This window comes from Panthera uncia, chromosome D4 (genome assembly GCF_023721935.1).
Source record: "Panthera uncia isolate 11264 chromosome D4, Puncia_PCG_1.0, whole genome shotgun sequence".
NCBI classification, from domain to species: Eukaryota; Metazoa; Chordata; class Mammalia; order Carnivora; family Felidae; genus Panthera; species Panthera uncia.
The window spans coordinates 31,894,773-31,913,587 of NC_064807.1; the positions used below are offsets into that span (position 1 = coordinate 31,894,773).

Here is an 18,815-nt window from a genome sequence, read left to right on the forward strand (position 1 = left end):
CTCAGTTTGTTCTCAGTTTTTAAGAGTCTCTTATGCTTTGGCTCTCTCCCCCTCTAACTTCTCTCTCTCTTTTGTTTTTTTCCTTCCCCTCCCCCATATGTTCCTGTTAAGTTTCTCAGGATCCACCTAAGAGTGAAAACATATGGTATCTGTCTTTCTCTGTATGGCTTATTTCACTTAGCATAACACTCTCCACTTCCATCCACGTTGCTACAAAGAGCCATATTTCATTCTTTCTCATTGCCACGTAGTACTCCATGGTGTATATAAACCACAATTTCTTTATCTGTTCATCAGTTGACGGACATTTAGGCTCTTTCCATAATTTGGCTATCGTTGAGAGTACTGCTATAAACATTGGGGTACAAGTGCCCCTATGCATCAGTACTCCTGTATCCCTTGGGTAAATTCTTAGCAGTGCTATTGCTGGGTCATAGGGTAGGTCTATTTTTAATTTTTTGAGGAACCCCCACACTGTTTTCCAGAGTGGCTGCACCAGTTTGCATTCCCACCAACAGTGCAAGAGGGTTCCCGTTTCTCCACATCCTCTCCAGCATCTGTAGTCTCCTGATTTGTTCATTTTGGCCACTCTGACTGGCGTGAGGTGATATCTGAGTGTGGTTTTGACTTGTATTTCCCTGATGAGGAGCGACGTTGAACATCTTTTCATGTGCCTGTTGGCCATCCGGATATCTTCTTTAGACAAGTGTTTATTCATGTTTTCTGCCCATTTCTTCACTGGGTTATTTGTTTTTCGGGTGTGGAGTTTGGTGAGCTCTTTACAGATTTTGGATACTAGCCCTTTGTCCAATATGTCATTTGCAAGTATCTTTTCCCATTCCGTTGGTTGCCTTTTAGTTTTGTTGGTTGTTTCCTTTGCTGTGCAGAAGCTTTTTATCTTCATGAGGTGCCAATAGTTCATTTTTGCTTTTAATTCCCTTGCCTTTGGGGATGTGTCAAGTAAGAAATTGCTACGGCTGAGGTCAGAGAGGTCTTTTCCTGCTTTCTCCTCTAGGGTTTTGATGGTTTCCTGTCTCACATTCAGGTCCTTTATCCATTTTGAGTTTATTTTTGTGAATGGTGTGAGAAAGTGGTCTAGTTTCAACCTTCTGCATGTTGCTGTCTGGTTCTCCCAGCACCATTTGTTAAAGAGACTGTCTTTTTTCCATTGGATATTCTTTTCTGCTTTGTCAAAGATTAGTTGGCCATACGTTTGTGGGTCTAGTCCTGGGGTTTCTATTCTATTCCCTTGGTCTATGTGTCTGTTTTTGTGCCAATACCATGCTGTCTTGATGATAAACAGCTTTGTAGTAGAGGCTAAAGTCTGAGATTGTGATGCCTCCTGCTTTGGTCTTCTTCAAAATTACTTTGGCTATTTGGGGCCTTTTGTGATTCCATGTGAATTTTAGGATTGCTTGTTCTAGCTTCGAGAAGAATGCTGGTGTGTTCAACCCTGATCTTAAGTGCGGAGCTCTATTTAGAGGAACACCTAGAACCTCTATCAACAAAGGGTAACAAGAGTAAAAAACTCTTAAGTTTACCTTTCTCCTAATAGCTGTTTCCCGAGCCCAAGGCCTCATTATCCTGTGCCTCAGTTTTTCTGTGGCTTCCTAACGGTTTTTCCACCTTGATCCCTCTTGCTGCTAGAGTGGCTACTCTTAAATACTAACTCTATCATTTCTCAGCCTACTATCTTCAAATATGTGCCTATGGCCAAAGCAGGGGTCAGCAAACTAAGGTGTGTGTTTATTGTTGTATATAAAGTTTTACTGGAACACAATGACACTCATCATTTGCAGATTATCCATGGCTGCTTTTGTGCTACAATGGCAGAATTGAGTGGTTGCAATTGGGACTATATACTACACAAGCCTAAAATATTTATTATCTGGCACTGTAAGAAAAAGTTTGCTACCCATGGTCTATAAAGTTTAGTCTGTTTACACATAACAAACTGGCATATTTGAGTTCAATTCTGCCAGATTACAATATGCTTTCCCTTTACTCCTGTCTGTGCTGCTTGTTTCCTTCCTTTCATGCCTTTGTTTGAATTTATTATTTTTCCTTATTCTGTTTCATTTTTCACACTATAAGTTAATTGGTACTTTCACCCTTGTCCCAAACAACTCAAGAACCTTAGAACATTTTAAATGTCACTTTTACCGTTTCTTATACACTTTAGTTGTCATCTGTTCATGTTCTCTATATTTGAAACCCAGAAGTCATTACTATTATTGTGCATAAAGTCAATATTAATTTAGACTTATCAAATATTTAGCATTTTGGTTGTTCTTCACTTCACACTTACTTCTGATCCTTGTTTATGAAAGAAAAAGGAAAAATTCCTATGTTTGCCCTCACATTTGAATGATAACTAGGCTGAATATAGACCAAATTTAATTTTCTTCCAGAAACCAAAGACATTGCTTCATTGTCTTTTAACATTCACTTTTGCAAATTAGAGATCTGATGGTAATCTTATTTTTCTCTTTTCTTTTCTGGAAGATTTTGGGATTTTCTCTTTTTATTTTGAAGTCTAATATGTGTTTAGGTGATTCTTTTTTCTTTTCTTTTGTTTTTGTTTTTGTTTTTGTTGTTGTTGTTGTTGTTGTTGTTTTTTACTTGATTCTACCTGTTGGGCTTTTTTTTCAGGTCTGGAAAAACTTTCTGTTATTTTGTCTGTTTTTATTCCTCTAAATGCCTTTTGGAAAGATAATAGAATATCTGGATTTTACCAAACTGGTTAGCATTTGTGTTCTATTTTACTTATTTTGATATTTTCTTCTCTCTTCTATAGGCTCCATCTTCCAGTTGCTAATTTGGGATGTAATACAATACATCTTGATTCTTCTTTTTCTTTTTCTTCTCTCTCTTTTTTTTTTTTATCCACCCACTCAGCCCCCACCCTCCAGCCCCCAGGTGCCAACCCCCGGCCCCGCCCGCACCGCACCCCCCCTCCGTTCGGGTGCCGGAAAGGTGCAAAGCTTGGGTGTGGCTTCCAGCCGGCGCAGTGGGATTTGGCTGGGTTCGGGGAGCGGGGAGCGTGCCCGTTGTGAAGTGCGGTGGGGTGTGCCGGCTGGGCGGGGTGGGGCCTGGCCAGGCCGCTTTGCTGGCCCGGGAGGGGCTGAGGGAGCAGTGGCTGGGGTGTGTTTGGCCCCAGGAGCCGCCCTCCCTGGGGAGAGAGGACAGAGGAGGGAAGGGGGGCGCCGGCGGGCGCCAAAGGAGAGGTCAAGGAGGCCAAAGGCAAAAGCCTACAGCACCTGGTATTCCCAAGTGGTCTCCCATCCAAGTACTAACAGGCCTGACCCTGCTTAGCTTCCGAGATCAGACGACATCTGGCGCGTTCAGGGTGGTATGGCCATGCCAGCGGCTGCAGCTGGGCGCCTCAAGAGCCTGCTCCACGAGTCCCAAGCCCAGCGGGTGCCGCGCTTCACCCATGCACCTGCCAGACTGCCTGCCTGTCTGCCTGCCTGCCGCCGCCCTCTGCCACGGGCCTTGATTCTTCTTTTTCTTAATGTTTATTTATTTTGAGACAGAGAGAGCGTGAGCATGAGTAGGGGAGGGGCAGAGAGAGAGAGGGAGAGAGAATTCCAAGCAGGCTCTGTGCTGTCAGTGTGGAGCCTGACGTGGGGCTTGAACCATAAACCGTGAGATCATGACCTGAACTGAAATCAAGAGTTGGACGCTTAACCTACTGCGTCACCCAGGCACTCCATCTTGATTCTTTTTAACAATGATATTTTGAATGTCTTAGAGCTATGTAGTTGTTCATTTTTTTTTTAATTGATGGGATATATTTTGGAATCTGTATCATAATCTATACTGTACCTCTTTTAAACTCATCTGCTTTCACTTACCTGACTCCTTAGGTCAGATATTCTTCTATTTGGTAATAATCATAGCACCTCTCATTTATTTTTGTTTTCCTTCAAATGTTTCTGGTTTTTAAAATATCTGATTGTATTTTGGTTGCACATCGTGGGTGTACTTTTTCTTTTCTCAGCCCAAATGAAAATCTACTTGTCTTGTTGGTGAATGATGGGTCAGATCACAGGACTCAGATTCAGATCAGATAAGATGACCTCACCTGCTGATGATAATTGGGGCAGGATGGGCCATGGGCTGGTCTGACAGTGGGTAGCTTGTCTTTTAGGTGTTTGCTTCCACTCTTGGCACTGGCCTTACCAGAACTGTCTCCTCAGAGATATCTACTGTTTTCTGGGGATTTGCTCCCTGGGGTTAGTTACACCTTTTCTTAATAGTCAGTACTATTAGGGTTTCACTCTTTTTCCTTTATCTTTACTTAGGGGTTGAAGCTGGGAAGTTTGTAACACAGGCTGACTCTACCATCTTGATCCAATCAGCAATGTGTTTCCTGAAGGCCTTCTTCCCTGTCTTGCCTCCAAGCATGACTCATTGCACAGTCATTCTGGTTCCACATAGCACTTTGTCTCTACTTCTTTCATAGTGCTTATTCCATTGTAACATTTCTTAAGAAGTATCTATTTGTCCTTGTCTTTGCCCTGCTGAATTAAATTCTGTAGCTAAGACATTGTATAGGTGTCAGATTGCCATAGACATTTCATCCAGGGTACAGAAAAACTGGTTTAGTAGTCAGCAAGTGAAAATGGGGTTTGGAAATGTAACTTAGGCTATACTGTAAGGTACAGAATGGCTCCCCTACTTGGTTTTATGTATTTATCTCAAGAACCTGCTTGATGTTTAAGTCAAACTTTCCAACTCTATGAATAAACATCTTCCAAAGCATCAAATTATACTAGTCTGAAGTTAGATTGATTTTGCAAAGGATAAAGTTGTATCCTTAGAGATGACTGCCTCTGGGGGAAAAGAGGGCCCTTCCCTTATTGGATTCCAAGGATTGAATCCTCACTGGGATTAAGTGTATTATCTCTGTTTCCTTTGCCTTTTAAAAAAAAAAAAAAAAACTTTTTATTTCTTTTTTTTTTCTTTTTTCTTTTTTTTTTTGAGAGAGAGAGAGATAGAGAGCAGAGGAGGGGCAGAGAGAGAGGGAGACAGAGGATCCAAAGTAGAATCCAAAGCAGGCTCCATGCTGACAGCAGAGAGCCCAATGAAGGCTCAAAATCATGAACTGTGAGATCATGACCTGAGGTGAAGTTTGATGCTCACCTGACTGAGCCACTTAGGTGCCCCTAAAAAACTTTTTGAGAGAGAGAGAAAGATTGTGTGTGCATGTGTGCAAGTGGGGGGAGGAGCAGAGGGAGGGAGAGAGAGAGTCCTAAGCAGGCTCCACATTCAGTACAGAGCCTGACATGGGGCTTGGTCCCATGACCCTGGGATTATGACCTGAACTGAAATCGAGAGTCAGATGCTCGACTGAGCCACCCATGCACTCCTCCTTCACCTTTTCTGGAAGGTCTCTGTTTAATGAGGAAGCTAATGATGGAAGAGGCTGGAGTTACCAATTCATTAATTAGCTAAATCACAATACTCTTTCCTGCTCTTAAAAAATCCTATTTAATTAGGAAAATAAGAAACAGTTTCTTCTTTCATATCTGTCATTATCTGAACTTACTCAAACGCTGACATCTAGGTAGTATGATTAGGCTCTTAAAAGATTGATTATGCCTAGGGCTCCTGTTATGAATTTTTGCTGTTATATCTGCCATCACATTTCAAAAGATTGGAATTGGCAAAAAGATTCCAAAATAACAGGGCATCTGGGTGACTCAGTCGGTTAAGTGTCCGACTTCAGCTTAGGTCATGATCTCACAGTTTGTGATTTTGAGCCCTGCATTGGGCTCTGTGCTGACAGCTCAGAGCCTGGAGCCTGCTTCGGATTCTGTGTCTCCCTGTATCTCTCTGCCTCTCCCCTCCTCTCTCTCTCTCTCTCTCTCTCTCTCTCTCTCTCTCTTTCACTCTTTCTCTGTCTCCCTCTCCCCCTTACTCTCTCAAAAATAAGTATTAAAAAAAATACTACCAAGAATTACCAAGAATGTATTGAAACTGATAACAAGAATTGCCAAGACATCAAGATATTAAATAATGCTTTTATTCAGATTGTAATGGATCTTGTTTCAGTTCTGTGTGTTTGTATGTAGTTTTTAAATCAGCTAAGCCACATTCTTAACCCCCACTTTAAAAATGCTTCATTGTATATTGAATCTAGATGTATAGGGAGATCAGATAAATGCCTGAAGTGTAGAGCCCCTATGGGGACTAGTGAGAAATAAGACTGCTCATATGGACCATAAGGGCCTTTTCTAAGGTTTCCTCTTCCATCTCATGCTGTTCCTTTTTTTCTGGAATATTTTGGAGATAAGGAGAAGCCATTGAAGGACATTTAAGCAGGGGGCTGACCTTAGATTTATGTTGTAAAAAGATCACTGGCCTCTTCCTAGGGAGGATGATTGAAGTGGAATGAAATAAAAGACTGATTAGGAGGACACTCCTATGCTGGGTACCATGAGCAGAGGCAGTGGCAGTTGATACAGATGGATACAGAGAGATCAGAGCAAGATTAAGGTACAGAATCTGTAAGACTGAAGTTGCTGATCGGATGTGAAGGCAAAGAAGAGTGAAAAGTTAAGTGCACATTGATTCTTAAGGTCTGTGATAAAATATTACAATCCCCAAAAGACATTGAGTTTAAGTACCATTCCTGTCCCAGGAAGGAAAATGTTCCTATAAAAGAGCACACCAGCATTTGATCAGATTGCAGACCCTTTTTATCCATAGGAATGAAAAGTCAAGCTTTTAGATCATTCTGTTTCTTCTGCTTTCTAAACCTTATTCTACACCCACTGTTTCTAGTCCTTAAGTATTTACTAATTGTACATATAGTGAAGCTGTTTGATTTTTCTCATCTTTCATAACAAATATACTAATAATGTCTAGGGCCAACTGTATGTGATTTAATTTTTAGACTGTGGTAGTTTTTAGATTGCTGTTTTTATTTTCATTCTCTCTTCAGGCATAGTCAGCTATGAATACTCAACAAAATCATGCCCTTTGGGGTGATTTTCAACTTTCTTACTTTGGGAAGCATATTTTTGTGTCAGTCATGTAGGGTTCAGATGTGTATTATTAAGCACTTGAGCCCCGATTTTCCACATTGGACCATTTAACACAGTTCCTTGTAAATAGAAAAATTAGACCATCTGTGTGCTATTTTGGATATTTCTGAAGACTTCATCTAACTTAGGAGAGTAGGTACCTGTATTCCAAACCCATATTCTATCTCTTGATGTACCAAAAGTCCTGCCATGCAGGAGGTAAAAGGGAGGTAACTTAAGCATTCATGGGTGATTTATAGGAGCACCCTGGGGGCTTTTCCTCACTGTGCCTGGAGAAGCATATGCAAAAGGCTTTGGCTTTCTTAACCACAGATGTTTCAACATGTGTTTGGTAGTATGTGACCATAGCAGTGCGTTTCATTAGAAGTACATGACTTATATTTTCACAGTTGCTCTCACCACTAGGGCCCCTGGAGGGCCAGGACTTGTTGATGTAATCAGTTTTCTGCATCTCTAATAGCTATTATTCTCTGAAGTGTGGAAATAAGCTGAGTTACAGAGTTTGAATTGATATTCTTCATTTTCACCCTACAGAAATGCATCTTCTGCAGACACCGGGTCAAGAAGGTCTCTGGAGCCTGCATCCAGTGTTCCTATGGCCGTTGCCCAGCCTCCTTCCATGTCACATGTGCTCATGCTGCTGGGGTGCTGATGGAGCCTGATGATTGGCCATACGTGGTGAACATCACATGCTTTCGACATAAGGTCAACCCAAATGTGGTAAGGCCCTCCTTTCCTTCCCTGATGCCAGGACTGCATAAGAATTCCCTCCTGTCCCATGGCTAGCATGCTCTGCCCTGTAATGTTACTTATTGTTGACATGTCTAGACTGTGAGTTACTTGAGGGCAGGGATTGTACATTATTATTTACTTGTATTTGTCCAGGACCCATCAGTGTCTGGCACATGCTAGATACAATAATTATTTATTGAGTTGAATAAGTGAATGAACAGATGAATGAATAAAATTCTTTATGCCTGTTCTGATTTTGGATCTGTATGTAGGTCTACTGAGTATGGCTGTATAGATTGTGCACTGCACATATCCAGGATGAAGGTGAGATCACTTTTGAGAAGGGAATGATGTGAAAGTACCACTTGAAAACATGCAGTGTTCAATCCATGTACCTGTACATTCTGGCCTTTGGGTTTTATTTCATCTCTTCTGGAAGAAACAAAGAGCAGTAACACAGTAAAGGGAGAATGGAGGTGGTCATAAACATTTGGGTCCTTGTTGTCTGTGATGGGATCAGCTAGGTATAGCATGTGGAGGCCCTAGGAGGAATGAGGACAATTTCAGAAAAGCAGAAATGTAGAAGGGAAGTATAGAGGTCACTTTTTTTCTGTTTTTTTCTATTTCACTCAGGACTGAACCTATTTCTGGGAAAAGAGTGTTTGCAAGTAAATAGCGTGTGAATTTAACTATAAATTAGTTTACCTGTCCTTGGTAAATGGAATCTTTTGTCTGTTTTAAGTGCTTAGAAAAACTAGGACAGTGTGGAGATGGTTGATATGCCTTTGTTACTTTTCCAGTTCACTGTAATTGTTTTTTGCTGCCAACAAGGAGGCTAAACCTTCAGCTTTGCTAACTTGCTGCCCTTTGTTATCCCTGGGAGGCTTGGCCACTATTTGCAGCCTAACATGCTTGTCCTATGTCTCTAATAACCTTCTGTGAACAGACTGCCAGGGTGTCAGTATGGACTTGGGGAGTCATGACCCATACACAACAAATCTCCTGGATTTTTAATGATTCCAGCAACTTCCATTGGCATCTTGAGAGATACTTGATGTTTGCAGGTTGAGACTTTGTGCGGATGTGTGTGAATGCACAAATGTACGAAATGACACCACCGTCACCTCTATTTTAAACTTATTTTCCATGTTTTAGGTGACAAGTTGCATATTCATTCATGCTTTTTCCTTAATTTCTTGAATTAATGGGCTCTTGCTAACAATAGTATTATATATTCAGAAGAAAATACATTTTAAAAACTTAAAAAAATGGCAGTAATAACACATTGCATTACTGTGGTGCTTTGCCATTTACAGTGTACCATCAATACCTCATTAGATGACACATGGGAATGCATTTGAGATGTGAATCAGATCATGACCTCCAGAGTCAGAGTAGTTTGTGTTCACACTTGGATTCTGCCAGCAGCACATATGCAACCTTGTGCAAGTTTTGCCCTCTAAGCCTCAGCTTCCTTGTCTACAAATGATGGCATGCCTATGCTCACCATGTTGTTTTTAGTCCATGGCACAGAATAAACACTCAGAAAATGAAAGCCAAATTATTACTTTCTCTTTTACTACTGCTGTGCTGCTGCTGGCTTTGGTGTTACAATTCTATGTGAATGAGGCCACATGAGTAGTATTATCCCTGCTTCAAGGATAAGAAACCTAAGTGCCAAAAGGTATAATTCCTTGTCCAAGTGGATTCAGTTAATGAGCAACAGGTGCTGGAATGTCAGTGCTTTTTCAGCTCATGCTCTATTATTTGTTGAATTCCCAACTCCAAACCCTGAATGGAGCTAGAGGTGTTCATCTAAAGCTTTGCTTGGGATCACACATTCTTATTCTAATATTCCAAAGCTCTGTGGTTACTGATGATTATATTGAAGTTGCTATTAAAGAGATCCAGATGTTTAATCAGGACTTCATTCCTCTTAACTGTGATGTGTGGTTCAGTCATGTTTATATTACTGTTTGTTTCATAAATGATGACCAAAAAGAACATCTACTCTCCTCTATAGATTGACTTTAAGTTTGGTACACTTTGTCAAATGTGAGTAAAATATCATATAATTTACATTAAATGAGTTTTTCCTTATGAAGATAACATTTTAGCATTTCTAAATTGCCTTGAGAAGTTCTCTGGCAGGAAGTACTGTGAATACTACATTTCCAAAATATATTTCTGGTAGCTATTACTTATCCCTTATTCTTCATTTGGACTTCAAGTATGGATTCTTCCCCAAAATGTTTGACAACTAACCAGAAGGAATTCATGGAATCTGGTAATTTGGTTCAGAGCATTGTGAATTGTCCCTGTTTATATTGAATATGCTTTAGTTTTCAAGCATACAAAAGTTCAAATTCATTCCAGTATTTCTCTTTGTGTAAATTGCGTATGCCAGGGGTTGTGCTCTCAAGAGCTGGAACCATAATGTGGCTATATTTTCCACCATACCTTGATTATTTGAGAGTAATGGACAATTGCTGAATCATAGCAGTGAAAACTGTAAATAAAATTCAGGCTAACTTGGCAGCCTAATCCAGTCATTCTACAGAACAGAGGATGCCTATTTAGTTTCAGTGAAATGAAGTATAAAGCTGCAGTTCCTTCAATAGAGTCTACATTTTTACTCATTTTAGGGTTTTTGTTTCCTTTATTTTTTTCTCCCAATTATTTGCTGTTTGAACCAAAAAGGACTGTTTTAAGGCAACTTTACTCTTCCTTTAATGCCAGAAATGTTTTAAATATAATAGTTTTTTCAATGTTATTGAGCTTTTGAGCATAAAATCACTCTAGATAAGAGTGCAAAAATCTCATCTGATTTATTATAATGAATTCTTCCATTAGAAGTAAGCACCCTTTTAATTGAAAAGGTGGTATTTGAAAAAATAGGCAGCTTACAAAGTCTTAAAGCTATGAATACATTATATAAAGTGCATAGCTAATCCCAGTTATTTTAATCTAAAGTTTAGTATATATTTTTCAGTGTTATTGTCGAGCATACTTTTTGACTGGCACCTGCTGTCTTTCAAATGTAAGATTTCATTCGTGTGTGTGTGTGTGTGTGTGTGTGTGTGTGTGTCTGTGTCTGCACATGTGTTTCTGTTGTAGTGTTGTGGTACTTGACCACCCACCTTTGCTATGATTTAGTGTGACCTATTTTCTGGCTATATTTCAGAAGTTTCCATTGGATGTATTCCTAACCTACTTATGTAGATCTTGCACAAATGTTTGATAAGGAAGAGGAAAAACCAAAGAACACAATAAATAGTAAAATGGTTTTGAAACTGGCATCCTTGAACATATTCCTTCTCCAAAGCAAACAATGAACTACTCATAAATTATATACTTCCTGAAAAGTACAACTACCATAGGGTCTGTCTCCTTACACCTGAGTAAACTAGACAGGTGTCCAATGGAAGAGACACCTGAGTAATGGAGAGTAATGGATGTGAGAAAGATGGCATGCACAGATCTTTTTTTTTTTTGAGGCAACTTACTTCAATAAACCTTCATGTTGGATTAGAATATTCCATACATGCAGTGTAGAAACACTAAAATCACTGGCACTTTATATATTAGTTCATTGCAGTGAATAAGGCCTTTTTTGTTTTTGTTTTTTGTTATTTTTCAATTTTGTATTTGGACTTAGGAGTATAATTCAATAATTCATCACTTATATACAACACCCAGTGTTTCTTGTAACAAGTGCCCTCCTTAATACCCATCACTCATTTAACCCAACCCCCACCCACCTCCCTCCATGGTTAGTTTACCTCTCTCTTTTATCCCTCCCATATATTCATCCATTTGTTTCTTAAATTCAACATATGAGTGAAACCATATGGTATTTGTCTTTCTCTGACATCTTTTGCTTAGCATAATACACTCTAGCTCCATCAACATCCTTGCAAATGACAAGATTTCATTCTTTTTGATGTCTGAGTAATATTCAATGGTGTGTGTGTGTGTGTGTGTGTGTGTGTGTGTGTGTACACATCTTCTTTATCCATTCATCAATTGATGGATAATATTTGGGCTCTCTCCATAGCTTTGGTATTGTTGATAAAGATGCTATAAACATCAGGTGCATGTACTCCTTCAAGCCTGTATTTTTATACCCTTTGGGTAAATACCTAGTAGTACAATTGCTGGATCATAGGGTAGTTTATTTTTAACTTTTTAAGGAATCTCCATACTGTTCTCAAGAGTGGCTGCACCAGTTTGTATTCCCACCGTCAATACAAGAGGGTTTCCCTTTCTCTACGCCCTCGCGTAGAGAACAACACCTGTTGTTTCTTGTATTGTTAATTTTAGCTATTCTGGCAGGGGTGAAGTGGTATCTCATCATGGTTTTGATTTGTATTTTCCTGATGATGACTGATGTTGAGCATCTTTCCTGTGTGAGCCATCTGTATGTCTTCTTTGGAAAAGTCTGTTCATTCTTCTTCCCATTTCTTAACTAGATTATTTGTTTTTTGGGTGTTGAGTTTGCTATGTTCTTTATAGATTTTGGATACTAACCTTTTATCAGATATATCATTTGCAAATATCTTCTCTTATTCCATAGGCTGCCTTTTAGTTTTGTTGATTGTTTCCTTCACCGTGCAGAAGCTTTTTATTTTGATGAAGTCCCAATAGTTCATTTTTGCTTTTGTTTCCCTTGCCTCTGGCAACGTTTCTAGTAAGAAGTTCCTGTGGGCAAGGTCAAAGAGGTTGCTGCCTGTGTTCTACCGTAGGATTTTGATCTTTTCCTGTCTCAAATTTGGGTATTACATCCATTTTGAATTTATTTTTGTGTTTGGTGTAAGAAAGTGGTCCAGTTTCATTCTTTTGCATGTTGCCGTCCAGTTTTCCCAGCACCATTTTTTTGCCATCCAGTGTTTCCCAACATTGTCTTTTTTCCGTTGGCTATTTCCTGCTTGTCAAAGATTAGTTGACCATATAGTTAGGGGTCAAACAAGGTATTTTTCTTCAAGTTTATTTATTTTGAGAGAGAGATAGAGAGAGTGCATGAGTGGGGCAGAGAGACAGGGAGAGAGAAAATCCCAACTAGGCTCAGCACTGTCAGTGCAGAGCCCAGTGTGGGGCTCAAACTCAGGAACCATGAGATCATTACCTGAGTCAAAATCAAGAGTCGGACACTTAACCGACTGAGCCACCCAGGTACCTTAGGTATCTTGTATGAGGTACACCATTCTTTTTTTTTTTTTTTTTTTTTAATTTTTTTTTTCAATGTTTATTGATTTTTGGGACAGAGAGAGACAGAGCATGAACGGGGGAGGGACAGAGAGAGAGGGAGACACAGAATCCGAAACAGGCTCCAGGCTCTGAGCCATCAGCCCAGAGCCTGACGCGGGGCTCGAACTCACGGACCGTGAGATCGTGACCTGGCTGAAGTCGGACGCTTAACCGACTGCGCCACCCAGGCGCCCCGAGGTACACCATTCTTATCTCAATATCCTCTCCTCCTCTTGGAAAACATGACATTTGAGAAATTTGTTTCTTTCATAGTTTTCTAAGTTGTAACTATTAACATGGAGACAGACACCTATCCAAAGAAGAACTTTTATAGAGAAAACATCTTAGTGGTTAATTTTTCCCTAGTATTTTGTGTATTATTTTATTCAATATTATTTTAACTAAATTATTTTTAACTAGATTATTTAACTAGGTTTAATTAATATTTTGTCTCTTTAACTAGCATTTGGCCATCCATGGAAGCTGCTTGATATAAATTTGTTGAAATAATTCTCTAATGCTAACGACTGGGATTAGAGGAAAGAAAGAGAACTAGTATTTATTGAGCAACTTTATGTCAAGGGTGTGTTAGATATTTTGCATGTGCATCTTATTTCCAGGTTGTGTTATTGGTGTGGATAATGGAAAGTAGTGGTTATGTTGGCTTCTGTATTGGTACTTCCCGCTCTGGGAAGTTGTCTTGTCTTTTGTTGTTCTGCCCTTCTAGCCATCCTTTGTGTCCTGTTCTGGCATTCATCTTTGTAATAGAACTTGAGACCTTGCTCAGCACTTACGGACTTATTTTTCCCAGGCTTCATGTCTTCAGGCGAGCTCCTCAGGCAGCCTTCAGGACAACTCTTCCCTGCCATCACTATGCTTGGCTCAGGACAGGACCCACATTGCACGGGATCTGGTGATGGGCTCAGGGCAAGATGGCTCTTCTGGTTAATCTCTGCTTATGTAACTAACCTTTGGGTGGTGTCGGGTAAAGATACCTGTCAAAACTAACTTAATAAAGTCTTCTCTTGGTATGCAAAAATAGCTCTTACCTCACCAACTTGTGGAACAATGGATGATCAAAGCTCCTAAATTCTACACCCTAGAATAGTTCTTATCACAGGAGAATATTGTATAGCATATTTTACTTCCAGTATCAGTTATTGAGAAAACACGTAATGGAAAAAAAAAAAAAAAAAAAACAACCTTTGGGAAATCAGTTCACACTTTTATATGAATTCATTAATTACAATGAATCTTCAGTGTTTCATGTTAATTATGGATTGATAAAGACCCAACACACACTCCCACTGTAAATTTCCACTTAATTAGCCAGGGATATAGAAATGTAGCAGAAATGGTTTGACCAGAGAGGGTGGAAGTGAATGCAACCTATCATAACAAAACTTCCCTTGGCCATATTTCCCTAATGAGCATATGCAGTTGCCTGTGTGTTAGGTGCTGCCAGATCTGAAGCAAACAATATATTGCTGTACCACAGGTGTTTATATTTGGGACTCATTCAAGAAAACTAATTATCCATGCCTTTCATTTAATAAAATGCTTATAAACATGAAAACACCCTAGTTCTTACACAGAATCAAGGTCAACAAGACCACACACTCTACCAGAGGAAGAAGGTAGCCTCAGTTCCCAGATTGGTACCTAAGCAATATCTCCCCACAGTGTTCTACTGTTCTAGAAACCTATTTTCCCTGAGTCTACTCCTGACTCTGGCTTATGACTGTTAGTCCAGTTAGTTCTGATATACATGCGATATACATGAAGACCAGAATTATATTTCATCATATGTTGCATTTTAACATATGGTGCCCCTTGGGCCCATGATGGGTGGTCATAGGCTTATATTTTTGTAATCAGGCAGCATTTATTTAATTCACATCAGTAAGTACTTTGCTTGGCTGTGCTTTATATTATTTGACCCTTTGAACATCATTTTGGTTCATAGCCTTTTATAGACTCAACGAGTACCAATTGACTTGTAATTTTCTTCTTGATACTTCTGTCACACTTTGACTATTTGGGGCCTCTTCAAGGTGATTTTATTTTCCTTATTTAAAACCACTTCAGGTATGTTTGAAACTGTCATTGCTTTATTTCAATAAGCAATGGCAAAATCATCTTGATTTTCATTGTTCTAAACTTGAAATCAGCAACTCATCAAGGAGCCCAGGTTCTGTTTTTTTTTTTAATATTTATTTCTGAGAGGGGGGAGGAGGGGCAGAGAAAGAGGGAGACACAGAATCTGAAGCAAGCTCCAGGCTCCGAGCTGTCAGCACAGAGACCAACGCAAGGCTCAAACTCAAGAACCATGAGATCATGTCCTGAGCTGAAGTCAGACGCTTAACCAACTGAGCCACCCAGGCTCAGCTTCTTTTTTATAGGTGCTCTATTAGCAACCACATTTGGAATGAAGGGTGTTTTTGTTTTTTGTTTCATGTGAGCACTAGCTACTTGGGCAACGGAGCCACATTAGTGACAGAGCAGAAAAGTAAAAATTTTTCAAATGATCAAAAATGTTTATGTTTATGTGTCCAATTTTCCTATCTTTAATAAATTTATTTTTATATTCTAATTTTAAGGCTTTATTAATACATTTTTTCTTATTACCATTAACTGGTCTTTTGATATGTCACAGCATACGTTGTCATACTACATGTGTTTGTATTATGTTGCTGATAAAAACTTTAGGGGTCTTGGTTTTCTCTTCTTTGAACCATTGGATCAAGTGTCATGGAATTGGCCTCAGTGTTTTTTAGGTGTAGAAAATCCCAACTTCAAGCATCACCTAAGCACCACTTATCTAAAAAGAAACAAACAAAAAATGCTTATCTTCTTTTAAGAAACACTAAAGCAATGAAAATACTACTAACACCATCGATACTGTCATTTTTAGGATTTTCAGAAAAATATAAGATTTTGATGTTTTGTCTAAAATTCTTTTAATTTCTCATGGGCTGTGAATGGTTTTGGGGGTAGGCCCATCTCGTCACCACTCACGTACCCAGCACCAGAGCTCCAGACTGCAACCCATGTTACTCTCTAGAGGGCAGCCTTCTGGTTTTCAGCTCCCTTTCATTATCCTTTCAGGATGGTTCCCCAAACTTGCAAACATGTTAAACTTTTTGAAGAAAGGATGGGAATGAGGTAGAAACCTCATAAATTGTGATCCCATTCCAAGATTTTTAAATGAACTGAAGCCAAGGAAAATAAAGCCACTTTTTAAAGATTGTCGGTATTGGAGGGAAACTTTGATAACAAATTGGCCAGCCATAATGTCTGCCTCCTCTTTTTTATCTCACCACTTATGTTCTCAGCACCAGGTCATTAAGAAATATATCCAGCACAAAGGTTAGTTATAGAGAACTTCAGTTAGATTGCTCAAACTGTTCAGTTCAATATACTAGGGGGCATGGAGTGTCCTGGGAATAAAAACATATATATTTTTTTAACTTCTCAGCCCAACAGTAAACATTCCTTCTGACATGCCTCCATTCATATACCTGTTTTAAGCAGATGAAAAAATGATGACAAAATTTATTTAATACATAACATCTGTTGTGTTCTAAAGGCTTTACAAGTATTATCTCCTTAATCTTCAAAGCACCACTTGTGGTAGATACTATTATTAATCCCTTTTTACAGATGAGGAAACTGAGGCAAAAGATGCTTAGGTTTCTGTAATTTGCTATTTATTACATAGGTAGTGAGGGGAAGAACAGTCAAAACCAGGCAACCTGACTCAGTGCCCAGGCTCTTAACTACTATATTCTATTACTGTAACAAGATAGGTTAAATAAAAGTAAAGATAAAATGTTTATCTGGGAGCCCAAAGAAGGAAGCCAGTAACTCTACAAAGACAGTCAGGTAGAATTCACAGAGGAGGTTATGACTAAGAGTTTTGTCTGCTCTAAATGTGGCCTTCTAATGCCAGTGAACTTGCCTCAGCTCCAACAGGGTTGACCAATGAAATGCAGCATTGGAATGAATCCACCTTTTCTTTTTCCTTTCCGTTTTCCCTCCTTTAGTCTGGAGCTCAGTTCTATGGCTCAGCTCATCCATTTTTAGTTTCTCTTCCATTCTTTTAAGAAAGGGAACCAGGGACGCCTGGGTGGCTCACTCAGTCGAGCATCCGATTTTGGCTCAGGTCATGATCTCTCAGTTGACGAGTTCAAGCTCCACGTCCGGCTGTATGCTGACAGCTCAGAGCCTGGAGCCTGCTTTGGATTCTGTGTGTGTCTCTCTTTCTCTGCCCCTCCCCCACTCATGCTCTGCCTCTCTCTGTCTCAAAAATAAACATTAAAAAAAAAAGGAAGAGAAAAGAAAAGAAAGGGAATCAGAATTTAGCCAAAACTCATCTAACAATGATCTGAATGGTCTCTTCCTGTTTCCCAGACTTGGGTGGGTGTCTTTGTGTTTTGTAGGTAGTAGAATTGTTTTGGTGGATGTTGTTTTTTTCATAACATTTTGCATATTGCCAGCTCCCATTCTGTTCAGTTATGTTTGCTATGGCCAACTTTATTCTTCTCAGACTTGCTCACAATCATCTTGGGTTTATATATGGTTTTTTATTTTACATTCTACATAAGTTATTTTCCAAATGCCCTGCTGACTTTGCACTGATAATGAAAAACAGAATTCTAATCAAAGAAAAGGTCTGGAATAAAAAAACAATTCTCAATAAGGATTAAAAAAAAAATACTACAATGATTCAGGCCTGAATCTGATCAATCTTCCTCAATCAAACATACAGTAAATAAAATGAATCCCTTACCCTTTCATCAATAGAAGTATTTTGTTGAGATCTCAATCCACATATCCCAGGTGATAGAAAGTTAACATCAGATTAGCCTCTGAGGAGAGGTCTTTAGCACAGACATTTTAGAATAGTTACATTTGGAATGAATCTTTCCCTTGCTCACTTTATCAGGTAAAACCAGTAAAGACATCATTTTTTCTTAATTTTGTAAACAAAATGAAGTGTATCCTACCTCAAATTTTTCTATTCTCTATTTAATACCCCACACTTAACTTCCTCCTCCTACTTCCATAGCCATTTCCATAGGAAGGGTGGGATCAGTGAGCACAGAGCTTCTCTCCCCCATGCTTTTGGTCAGGATAAAAAGGGCTTGAGCAGCACATCCCTGAGCCCTGGGCTTAATTCCGTTTGGGGATCTCACTGTTCTTGGCTTCTTAGTTAGTGAAGGCAGCAAGAGCCAGGGAGTCTCACTGTGGGCCATCCTGCCTTCTACTGGGCCTGCTGTTTAGTCACTGGACCTGGCTGTGGGGAGAGGTTTCCACTGACATGCTCCCTAGAAAGCAACCTACAGTGACCTTATAGACCCCAGACCTGAGACTCTTTTGCCTTGAATTGAGCCATCTCTAGCTTATTTGTTTTTCCTTCCCCCTTTTCCAGATCTTTCTCAAAGCCTGGCTACTTGGTAAGGGTCTTTGTACCAGTTCTGATTCAGGCACGAGCTGCAGGAATCTTCAACCCACTTCTGATGCTAATTGAAGTGTTTAAAGGGGTTTTGGATTTGTGGGAACAGAGAACAGATGCCTCCATTGCAGATTCTGGTTTTAATTAGCCAAGGATATGGAAAGTGATCAGAATGTGGAGGCCATGCAGGCAGAGCAGAGGTTGAATGCCTGGGGGTGGCACTTCTCCTACACATTGCTCCCTGTTGGGGCTCTCCCCAGTTACGGCAGTGTCTGCATGGGGCTGGCTGCTGCTGGAACTGAATAAAAGTCATATTTTGTGAC

The 18,815-nt window shown here is 39.6% G+C and overlaps 1 protein-coding gene and 1 pseudogene across 14 annotated transcripts in view; one reads left to right on the forward strand and one right to left on the reverse strand.

The window, feature by feature from the left end:
• KDM4C (lysine demethylase 4C) overlaps window positions 1-18,815 on the forward strand; it is a 432,339-nt gene that overhangs the window by 359,557 nt on the left and 53,967 nt on the right. For all 14 annotated transcript variants that reach the window (XM_049634710.1, XM_049634680.1, XM_049634624.1 and 11 more), the window contains one exon: window positions 7,590-7,775. In XM_049634710.1, the coding sequence (XP_049490667.1) occupies window positions 7,590-7,775 (186 nt within the window). The remainder of the gene's footprint in view (window positions 1-7,589; window positions 7,776-18,815) is intronic.
• Window positions 3,249-3,364, reverse strand: LOC125927958 (uncharacterized; annotated as a pseudogene).